The 12,230-nt window shown below is 36.5% G+C and overlaps 1 protein-coding gene across 1 annotated transcript in view; it reads right to left on the minus strand.

Moving 5' to 3' along the window:
* Positions 1-8: 8 nt before the first annotated feature.
* LOC108541576 (collagen alpha-5(IV) chain) overlaps positions 9-12,230 on the minus strand; it is a 22,226-nt gene continuing 10,004 nt past the window's right edge. The window contains exons 4-9 of the mRNA XM_017891112.1: positions 10,478-10,576; positions 8,893-9,105; positions 3,502-3,679; positions 1,536-1,650; positions 1,019-1,191; positions 9-168 (exon numbers count right to left, since the gene is read on the minus strand). Of these exons, the coding sequence (XP_017746601.1) occupies positions 87-168; positions 1,019-1,191; positions 1,536-1,650; positions 3,502-3,679; positions 8,893-9,105; positions 10,478-10,576 (860 nt within the window). The 3' untranslated portion in view covers positions 9-86. The remainder of the gene's footprint in view (positions 169-1,018; positions 1,192-1,535; positions 1,651-3,501; positions 3,680-8,892; positions 9,106-10,477; positions 10,577-12,230) is intronic.

The raw sequence follows: 12,230 nt of genomic DNA on the forward strand, positions 1-12,230 counted from the left end.
GATATATATTTATATATATATATATATATGTGTGTGTATATATATATATATCACATTTTAAAACACACAAGGAATTCTTCAAAATGTTATGTCCTCTTCATGCACACTTGACATCGGCTAATTCGTGTCCTCAAGTCTCCTGCTTTCAGCGTTTCTGACTGAGGTTTACTAGGAAATAAGAAATAAGACAATCAGATCCATATTTTCTGGTATTTCAATTCTGTTATTGGTTCAAATTTATAACTAAACATTCTCTTTGTGTTAAGTAGCTCTCTTGGTGACTTAAATGGTTTACTTTTCAGCAATATGATCTAATGCAGTGACTAATATGGTTGAAGAACCATTAGTGGTCACAGATATTTTGTAACTATTCTCCCCAACACTATTATCTTTGTATATTTGTGTCTCCCTCTTATTTTCTATTTTTTTCTCTTTCTCTCATACATTTTTCTAATATTCACAGGATGAGGGAAATCTGGGCAACTGATGATGAATAGATAACAAGGACCATAAGAAAATATCAAGTAGTGATAATTCAAAAGCAACACAGAAAAATAAATTTAAACTGAAAAAAATCAATAGATTGAAGTATCCTGAGGTACATATATTATGTATGTCTTGATCATTCAAACACTTAAATCAGAATCTTTAAAATATCCTGGGAAAGGAGACCACTGAACTGAGAGGGAGAAGACAGACTATAACTTCATTTCCCGGGGTGGCCTCAATCTAGTTGAATAGCTGCTGACTTATTAGGAAGGTCACATAACCTTTCTTTATCTCTGTTTCATTATTGAAGGATTGCTACTAAGCTATCACAAACCAAACTCACCTAATATTAATCAAGTCTGTTTTTCTGACCTGAGTCACGTATATGAGAAGAACAAGCAAGAACAAAGTACACAATCCAATACATTCCTAACATTTGTTGAGAATAAACCGCCCATAAATTGTCTCTTTCTTCCCTAGCATCTCTGAAGGAAGCTTTGGACCTGAATTAAAGCTATAAGCACTTTACCTGAACATGTCTGACACATCTACAGTTGCCAGCCAAAAGCTGTAGGAGTTGGCATAGTAGTTACAGGTACCCCTCCCATGACATTCGATGAAGGGAGCTGAACGAAACTCTTCCAAGCAGGAACCAGGAGAGGCTAGGGCTTGACCTGAGCCTTCTGCCCCTGCACTTGTATGCTATAAAAGACAAGGAAAAACGTGCCGCAATACCCATCTGCCATAATAGCTTAGTGAATATCCAAAGATGTGTGCTGGCCTTGGCCAGATTCAAATCCAGTGAACGAACAGGCCCAGAGGTAAGACAATAGTATCCACACCAAGGGTAGTCAAAAAAAGTAATAGGCAGATTATGAAAATATATTACAAAAAATGTGGGAGGGGGAACAGAGTGCTTGGATAGAAGCTGTTTGAAGTTTAAGCTTCTTATTATGCAAATGACAGGGATTCCTCATATTGGGAAGAAATGTAGATGAAACAGACAGTCAGCTATGATGACAAATGCAAGGAAGTGTGTAAAATACCATCATGAAGGAATAACCAATCCACAGAGAATCCCATCCCTGAGGACAACGGGGAATCTGGATCGTCTGACTGTGAACTGCGATTACCACAGCTGGAGCTTCACATACTGCACATCTGGTAAAGGAAAAGGAAAAGGAACATAATCTACAGAGTGAGCACGTGAAAAGTAGCTGTCCTGCTTAATGAAGCCTTCCTGGCATGGAAGCCAATTAATGTGTCTTTCAATGATCACAAAAGGTGAAGAAATGCACTTTGAGGATTGCATTTGCTAAGTATTGTCTCCCAATATACATAATAAACTGTAAACTTTTGTCAAAAAACTGCAGAACCAGTGCAATGGCCTTTTGATATTCCATTCTGCCCTAAATTTCTATTCATACTTCCTATAGTCAATGCCTTAATTGCCATAAGAGTTTGGCTTGCTGTATTGCACATACTACTTGTTGTCAAAGTGCTCAATTGGAGGGGAGACACTTAGTAATGCTGAAACTGTGGTAAGAACAATGTCAGAAAGACTGGAAAATATAAGAAACGGACACTTTCTCAATCTCTACCCATTATTCTTGGTCCAAAGGACATTTATTAAACATTTGACTATATATGGAGAAGTACAACATATCCAGAATGCTGGGCAGGTACCCAGGCACTTGGAGATGTGGCTGAAATCTATAAAATCAAGTAAACTAGCAGCAGAATGAATATAGCTGAGCCTTCCATATCTTTAATAAAAAACATGAGTGGACCTCTTGACATATTACTGAGGCCAGTTTTGCAGTTTACCTAACAAAATAAGTAATACATTTAGACAAGGTTTTACTCCCAAGAGTTGGGACTGACAAAATTACACACACACACACTCACACACTCCCAAATTCCCAAAGGCTTCAGGAAAATGTATTAAAAAGGGCACCATGAATTTGCTACTAAGGCTGAACCAGCTTTAATCTTTATATTTACTATCAAAGGAAGCAGACTTTCCAGCAATTCATCCTTTATGGTTACTGAAATCCTGGGTCATGATCAGAATAAAAATGGCAATAACCAACATTCTTGGGAGACTGAGTCAAACTAGGTTTCAAAATGGCAAAACTCTATTAATGGTATCCTCTTAGTTACTCATGCTCCAAATCTCAGCTACCATCTTCTTCCCACAGCTATCAACTGTCAAATCCTATCTAGCCTAATATCATGATACATGTACCCTACTGTGAGTTCCAATTTACTCACATCAGGGCTATAGCAATACCGTTCAATCCAACTGTTCTCTCTACCTCAAGACTATCCCTTCTGTAATCCATGTTACATACTGATGGCACTATAATCTAATCTGAAGTGTAGCTCTAAAATATTTTGGGGCTCCTTGTAACATATCAAGTAAACTTCAAACTACAATTTGGTACAGAAGGCCTTCTACCATCTGGGCCCAAGCTAACTTTACAATCTTTTCTCCCAACATAACCTTTACATACTACACCCTAGACACATTACTTTATTACCTATTGTCATTTTATCTGCCTAGTATATATCTCCCCTTTATAACTGCCTGTGCCTCAAGTCCGTCTAGTCATTCAAGGACTGATCAGTTCAAGACATATTTTTTCCATATGGTCATCCCAGATTTCTCCCTTTGAAATTAAACATCTCTTTCCCTATGCTTTCATAACATTTTTATTATATTTATTGTAGAACTTAGCCCAAATCTGATATATATTAGACAAATTTATGTAATAAATAAGTACTACACTGTGATTTATCTGGCTATTACACTATGTCTATCATGGGGGCCTGGTCAAAAGCAGACCACCAATAAATATGAGTCAAACTAAATACTTAATTGAATAGTAAGAGGTACCTCTGTTCTACCTAACCTAGGAGGAATATCATCAGATTGTTAGCTTTGGACTCACATATGACTAGCTAATTAACTGGGGATTGGTAAAAGTCACAGCTAAATCAATACCTTACCGACTAATGAATGGCTGGATGCTCTGGCCCTTTAGGGGTTGCATGCTCACTGGCATGGGCTCTGGGGTAGACAGCCAGTAAGAATAGTCATTTCTTGAAGCAAAGTTGCAAACATTATTGATGTTGCAGAACATGAAAGGCATGGTACTAAAGCGACGAAGGCAGCTGCCAGCTGTCCCTAGAAAGATTTGGAGAGAAAACAATAAAGGACTGCATGATGATGATACTTCAGTTTCTTCTAAAACAATAACAGACTGCCTTTCAAGGAAACTTGCCAGCTTTTCATAGGTAATAAATATACTATATTTCTTAAATCTAAGATTTACTCATATTTTAACATTTATAAAATTAGGATGTGTTTTATAATGTATGCTAATATTTATTGTGGTAGCTCATTATATTATTCCCCAATGCTGTTTTTAAACTAGTGATGCATCTTATAAACAATGGTGTCTTATGCAGAATATTTAGTAATTCATTGTGTGCAAGTGAAGGACACATACTGAGTCCTTACGATATATTATCAATATTTCGTGCTCCAGGCTGCCCTCTCTTCTTCTAAGACATCCTCAGTGTGTATCTTGTGTGAATTTGCAATCTCCTTAGGTCTAGGGACAATAGTAATACTGGCCAGTGTGCAGAGCCACCACAGACAGGTTTGAAGAATACGTAAAAAGGAAAAAAATAAGATAGGAAGGAAAGATGTGAGGGGAAAGCAAACCAAAAAAAGAAAGAAACTAATCTTTGAAATTCAGAGCTAGTAGGGACAAGAGAGGTTAGTTTTACTTGTGATCAAGCCTTTCTTTTCTCATTTACTCACAAAAGAATGATGAAAAATGCACTTACACTTTTGAAACTTAAATATCTAAAGTTTTGATATCTAAATTTCATCATAAGTTTAAATTGATACTGTGCCAGTATTAAGATATTAGCTATTGTCTCTCAGCTCCACACCCACTCTTCTGTATTCCACTTTGTAATAGTAGGGACTGGGAATTTGCAAACCACATTTCTACCTTGCCAGCTTTCATTTATGGTGTTTTGTGAATATTGATATCTAAGAACAAACTTTTATATCACTCTTTTAAATGCATCCAATATAATGATTTGAGATCTAACATTTACCATTATAGAAAATATATAAACTTGTCTTTAACAGTTGGAAATTATACATTGTTCCTTCTACATTTAAAATTATTATTTCCCTTCCACTTTTCTCAACAGTTTTATCCTAATGTAACATATTTTTATTTTTGAAAGTTTTTTATATGATCATGCTATCATATTGTAAAATTAAAATTGAATATACTTTTTTAAAAACTTTTGTGACATAAGATTTACATGTTTAAACGTTTTATTTTGGACTGTTAATTGTTATTATGTAATTCATAATGATAAAAATATATGTTTATAATTTTATATAATTATTACAATAAACTTTTATTAGAAACATATTTCTATAGTAACATTGGTTTAAAAGCTGAATTACAGAAGCTTGAGTTAGATGGAGACGTATAAAAATAATTAATTTTTTATTATGCAAATAATAGGGGGTACATTGAACATATATATACATATACATAAATAATAATAGACAATACATATACATAGATAATAAACATGATATAGATATAATGCCACAGTGATCCAGTCAGGGTATTTAGGAAGATGTACATCATGCATGTACAATATATTTTTTTAAGTATAGTCTCCTCTTCTGCTATCAAATATGGAATTAATTCCTTCTATCGTTACTGTATGTTGTATCCCTTAACCCACTTCTCTTCATCTCCCGCTTCCCCAACGACTTACCCTTCCAGTCTCTGCTATCTGTTTTCCATCTCTGCCTCCCATGTGTTCATTTTTAGCTCCCACATATAAGTGAAGACATGGTGATACTTGTCTTTTTGTGCCTGGCTTATTTCACTTAGATAATACTTCTACTTCCAACCATGTTGCTGCAAATGACATGGATTTCATTTTTTTATATGGCTGATATATTCATTGTGTGTAATACACACATCTTCTTATCCATTCATCCTTTGCTGGATGCTTAGGTTGGCTTCCATATTCTTTTGCTATTGTGAATAGGTGCTACAATAAACATGTGAGTGCAACTAATCCCTTTGATATATTATTTTTTTGAGTATATCCAGTATGGGAATTGCTGGATTTAACAGTATGTATCTTTAGCAAGCTGTTATTTTGAATTATCCTTTGTTTGTCTGTCAGAGGTTTTTCATACTTCAAGGCAATGTGCAAGAAGTATGACTCTTAGCAAGTGGAGAAAGCATGAAGGGAAAGGAGATATGGAAAGGAGATGCCCAAAGCACTCCTGCTCAAGTCAGATTGACTTTAGGAGAAAATACATTAAAGTCAAGGCAGTTGAAATTTGATTTTAAAACTTATGCCTCATGCATCTTTGGAAATTCTTCATATATTCAAAGGGGTAAATCTTATCTCAGACTGAAGATGATGATAAAAGACTAATAGATCTTAAACCTGTACTGTCAGAATTATTTGGAATTTTTATACATAGATTTGGCATAGGACTAGGGTCTTCAGAAAATTCCAGGTTTGAAAATCATTGATTTAGTCAAATTTATCCATTTAAAAAACTGGTTAAAGACAAACATGACATGATCACAGTCCGTGTAAAGAGTGAACAAGGGAAATTAAAAAGAAAGGATTTAAATTGGCAGGTGTTGGATTCAAGTCCTACCTCCATCACTTTCTAACTGTGTAGGTTTTCAGTAAGTTTTTAACCTATTAGCCAGTCTCTTTGTGTGGTAAAATGGAAAAAGCAGAATATTTCTATACATTTTTCTTAATCATAGTTTGTAAATAAAATTAGACAATGCGACATGAAAGTGTATTGTACCATTATAAAGTAATTTAAAAGAAAACTAAATTCTACTGCCTAATTTAGGACAGAGTTGGAAATACCCAGTCTTATAGGAGAGAAAGAAAGGAAAATAAAAGGAAGGCCATAATGAATAGGAAGTATCTGGAGTATCTGGTTGCCGTGGCTGCCCCACAATGATGCAGAATTCTGGGATATAGTCTCCAAATTTTTGAAGAGAGGTGATCCATAATACTCCCATGGCCTCTAATACAGTTATAAAATGAACTTTAATAGACTAATGCTTCTCAGTAATGTTTTATTTTTCTCCCAGACATAAAGCTTTAGTATCTTAAGTCCATCTTCTCGTCTTTTCTTACATTGTATAATACTTCCACTACTTCAACACAGACTGCATTTATTCTAATCAGGAGGTAATTGTTTCTTTAAAACATCAAGTTACAGCTGCTCTATCTTTGCTTAGTCTCAAGATACCTCCAATGTATCTTGTGTGAGCCCCAGCAAAGCCTCTGCAATCCAGGACCATTCCTAGGATCTGGGGCTCTGTCATGGCTTCCTGTGTCTGAGGCTAATACCAGACTCACGGCCTATTTATAGACTCTAAATCTGACTGTTCTTATTCGAGGCCAAAATAGGTTGGGGGGATTCTGAAAAAAGTTTAAAATAATTTACATGACCTTGATTAGCAGCATTCCCTTAAAATCTTTTCTTTTGGGCCCATTTACATTTTTTTTTTATTTCGTAGGTGCCTTCAAAACTTCTTAAAATGTTCCCCTCTGTTGATTCCTGGGGTAAGGTTTAGGGGGATTGGTGAAGTTTTTAAAAAGTTTGATTTAAGGGTTCCTGGACATTGGTAGAGAAGGGGGGGAATTTGAACAAAAAAGGAAAGAAATTTTAATAGGGAGGGAAAAGGGAACCCCCAAGAGAAAAAATTATCCTTGAAAGAATATTGGGAAAATTAATTTAAATTGAGATATTGGTAATTATTCCCCCCCAATTTAAATTAAAATGGAAAAGAATATTTAATTACTTTAATTTAATGAAAAGATTTTTTGGTTCAGTTTTTAATAGAATTTAAAAACATTGTTAAGCCCAAGTGAAAAGAAGAAAGAAAAAAGTGCCCAAGAGGAAAGTTTTAAAAAGAGAAAAGGGAAAATAAATAAAGGTTGAAAAAAAAAGAAGACGGAGAAGAAAGCTATTGGGCAAACACTTACATTATTTGGTTTCATAAAATGACCTATGACCACTGACTTACATGTAAGTGAATATCCTTACTCTGGTGGGCTAGAACTGGCTGGCAGGTGTGGCCATATCCCTTCTAAAAGTAGGGAGTAAAGCTGACCTCCGGGGTCTCTGTTGCTGCAGAACCGTTTCCACAGAATGAATGGCCCAGCCAATGAGACCTCAGGAAGCTTCTCATCATAGAGATCCCAGAAACTGGGAGCCCAGACTATCTTCTTAAAAGTCTTTATGGAGGCAAAGGGGATAGTCAGTCCTAAAATAGGCAGCCCTGCTGGGCGTGGTGGCTCACGCCTGTAATTCCAACACTTTAGGAGGCAGAAGTGGGCAGATCATGAGGTCAGCAGTTAAAGACCAGCCTGGCCAACATGGTGAAACGTCGTCTCTACTAAAAATACAAAAATTAGCCAGGCATGCTGGTGGGTGCCTGTAATCCCAGCTACTCGGGAAGCTGAGGCAGAAGAATTGCTTGAACCTGGGAGGCAGAGGTTGCAGTGAGCCGAGACCACGCCATTGCACACCAGCCTGGATGATAGAGGGAGACTCAGTCTCAAAAAAAAAAACACCACGCAGCCCCAGGTAAGACAATGGGACTTCAACATCCAAAGTCAAAATTCCAGGAAAAGAATTCATGGGGATGGAAGAGTCCTTGAGAGTGATTCAGTCCAGTGTCATCCCATCAACCTAGCTGCCCACCCCAGTATAGAGAAGATACATGGGAGCACTTTAAATGAAATGGATTTTGTACAGAAATGCCATACTTTATATAGCTTTAAATGACTCCAGTAATACTTTATAAAGCTAAGGTACTTATTTGAGGAACTACAAACTAGCATAATTAAGCAATGACCTTACTTTCTTTGATCTATGAACCAAGATTCTCTTCAGAACTTATGAACTTGATGAAGACCAGTTTCAAAGATGAGGTAACTATCTCCCATGAATTATAAACACTGTACACTCAAGCAGCTGCTATACTGCAAAGAGCCCAGTGAAACTGTTTCATTAATAGCTAATCTAAATAAAAGTAAATGTGGCCTTTGTGAAATGATTTGCTTTAGGCCAAGAATTGCACTCGTAAGAGCTAATTAATGCTTTTAGTTTAAAGTTAAATATTATTTATTTAAAAATCATCGTGAATATATTCAGTTGCCTTTGACATGGTTTTCAATTCGGAAGCCCCAAAAGAATAGAGAGAGGCACTTTGGCCAAGGCTACTCTAGAACCCAACAGGATTTCTGAAACAAAAACAAAATGCACAGTAGGAAATTAAATATTGATTATCTCACCCAAGTCTTGACCATGGGCTCTTTTATTTCCTTGTACATACAGGAGAGAAAAGCCTTCATAGATCTGAAGTGTTCCCTGTGGGCATTGTGGTGCATCCGTTGTCTGGCTGTGGCGTGTAATAAGAAATCCATGTGCAATAGAGGAGGTTCCGGGGGGACCTGGGGGACCTTGCAATCCATCTGGCCCGGGGGGACCATCCAAACCACGGGTACCTATTTCCATGAAATCATCAGTATACAAGATTAAGTAAGCTCTGATCCACTCTTACGGTTATTGACAAAACATTATTACCTCATTTGACTAGTTAACTTACTTGATATTTATAGAGTGTCTATAAAGGCATTGTCAGATATCATGGGCTAGGAGACAAATAAAATATGCTTATTTGGAGAGGCTGTATGTTATTTAGTCTCTCGTTGTACTAAAAGAATCTGAACTCCATGACCAATTTTCAGCCTGCTGTTTTGTTCATCAATGAGAAAGGAAGGTTGTGGTTGCCATCAGTCTGCCAGCTTCATTGCTGAAAACATTTTCCTTTGAATCTGTCTGGGGAAATTATTCTCAGGCATACCTTTTTGTGTAGAGAACAGGCAGGGCATTCTAAAGAAGTATTTTCAAAATGCCCATTTTCAATCTACCACTGGCTTCCCTTCCTGATTTAGCCTCTTGGTTTGAGTTCATTTAATAATTTTCTGTATACACAGGCCTTTGGACAGTGTGTGCATAAATTTTCATTTTAGGGAAAGTTCACAGAAACTCTTGTGATGAAGACGACACTAACTCGTTATTTCCCTAGAAACATAGCATTAATGAAATGGCAGGGCATTGACTCTAGGAAGGCTATAGGTATTACCACTCTGCCTTGCTGCCACTGATATTTGAAATACAAACTCTTTATGTTTATTTAGCGTTATATTTATATAATCTAGAGTTGTTAACATATATTACTGATCTATATAATGTATGATCCTCTATTTCTATTTTAGAAATCTTAACATTAGTGTATTTTTTATTTCAAGTTGACTCAAATTCTTTTTGGAAGTAGATTGAGTACAGATTGAAAATCTAATAGATATCAGACTCAATATTATCAGGAGCACCTATTAATGCTGCTAATATCAATTTATCATCTCAACATGAAACGTCACCATGACTCTTAAAGGTCTATGGCAATCATTTAAACTGTTCATTTATATTTGCTGCTCTTTATGAAAGAAATTACAGCCTGCTGTGATATTTTCAAATGTGGAAATATTCACAATAATTTCAAGCAAGGGATTTAAATCAACATATTGAAAATTTGCTGAACAAGTAAGTACAGTGAGTGCCTGGAAAATTCTCATCGTGAGAAAGAACTGAGCTTTCCACTGCTCTAAACACAAATAAAAGTAACCTTGTATGCTTCTCTTATAGTGACAAATCTCCTTATTATGTGCTTTGCTATTTTCCCCAGTTCCATATTCACCAGTCAGCTATGCTAACATCAAGGGAAGATCTCACAGCTCTAAGTGGAGGCCCTATGTCCAGAGGTCTCCCAGACTCAAAGACTTTCCCTCCACCAACAGCATGTTTTACTTGTCTTACCTGGCTGTCCTGGCAGACCTGGGTCTCCTTTGCGCCCTCCTGCACCATCAAAGCCAGGGAGTCCATTGCGTCCAGGATCTCCTGGAGGGCCAGTTGGACCTACAGGAAAATAAATGAAGTATTCAAATAAGAGTAGAATATTCTCACATCTGGACAGATCTAGGGAACAAAAGATTCTCAAGACACTGAATTCCCAATTTGGTTTTGTCTTAAATCCAGAAAAATGAAGAGATAATTCAAGTCCAGGACCAAAAAAGCCAACAAAGATTTAGCTTTAGTTTTAAATAATCCATTTGCTTCTGGGATGCTTTTAATGGAGTTGTGTTCTCTTGGTCTTCAGAATCAGACAAGAATGTAAGTCCCAACTTTTGTTTACCATCCCACCATAAGTTACTGCCAGGTATACTTTGCTTTTGATAAGACTATCACTTGATCACTTAATAAGAGCAAGAGACTGAAGTTAGTTCTTGCTTTCTTTTATAATGATTAATGAAAGTTGGCTATAAGCATTCAGTAAAATGGCCACCTAGACACCAGTTAGTTTAAAAGACAAGGGGCTTCACAGTGGGAAACTGATAGCCCAACAAATCAGCTTTCAATCTTTCTGATGGATGATGTACAGAAAGCACCAGATCTTAAATGCATTTTCATTTCATTATAATTTTTTTTAACATTAACCAGTTGTTCCAATTGGAACAGACAGAGGGGCTAATTAGTAACCTGACATGGTCTAAAAGAAATTCAACCATGAGAAATTAACACTTTCAAGAAAAAAGAAAATGGAACTTGTGGTGGTCTGGTATTCTACTAGTTGCTAAGACTCCTATTGTCAGAGACAACCTCTGACATGTAAAAGGAGAACTAGGGAAATATTCTGCAATGAATAAGCCTTAAAAGAATGATCTGCACAGGAGTGATGAGAGAGGGCATCCTTGTCTTGTGCCATTTTCAAACGGAATGCTTCCAGCTTTTGCCCATTCAGTATGATATTGGCTGTGGGTTTGTCATAAATAGCTCTTATTATTTTGAGATACGTCCCATCAATACCTAGTTTATTGAGAGTTTTTAGCATAAAGGGCTGTTGAATTTTGTCGAAGGCCTTTTCTGCATCTATTGAGATAATCGTGTTTTTTTGTCATTGGTTCTGTTCATGTGATGGGTTACGTTTATTAATTTGTGTATGCTGAACCAGCTTTGCATCCCAGCAATGAAGCCAACTTAATTGTGGCGGACAAGCTTTTTGATATGCTGCTAGATTTGGTTTGCCAGTATTTCCTTGAGGATTTTCGCATCAATGTTCATCAGGGACATTGGACTGAAATTTTCTTTTTTGTGTGTCTCTCTGCCAGGTTTTGGTATCAGGATGATGCTGGCCTCATAAAATGAGTTAGGGAGAAGTCCCCCTTTTTGTATCATTTGGAATAGTTTCAGAAGGAATGGTACCAGCTGCACTTTGTACCTCTGGCAGAATTCGCCTGTGAATCCGTCTGGTCCTGGACTTTTTTTGGGTGGAGGGTATTAATTACTGCCTCAATTTCAGAACTTGTTATTGGCCTATTCAGGGATTTCACTTCTTCCTGGTTTAGTCTTGGGAGTGTGTATGTGTCCAGGAATTTATCCATTTCTTTTAGATTTTTTAGTTTATTTGCATAGAGGTGCTTATAGTATTCTCTGATGGTAGTTTGTATTTCTGTGGGGTCCGTGGTGATATCCCCTTCATCACTTTTTATTGTGTCTATTTGATTCTTCTCTC

The sequence above is a fragment of the Rhinopithecus bieti genome, unplaced genomic scaffold (genome assembly GCF_001698545.2).
Source record: "Rhinopithecus bieti isolate Rb0 unplaced genomic scaffold, ASM169854v2 scaffold_20887, whole genome shotgun sequence".
Taxonomy (NCBI): domain Eukaryota; kingdom Metazoa; phylum Chordata; class Mammalia; order Primates; family Cercopithecidae; genus Rhinopithecus; species Rhinopithecus bieti.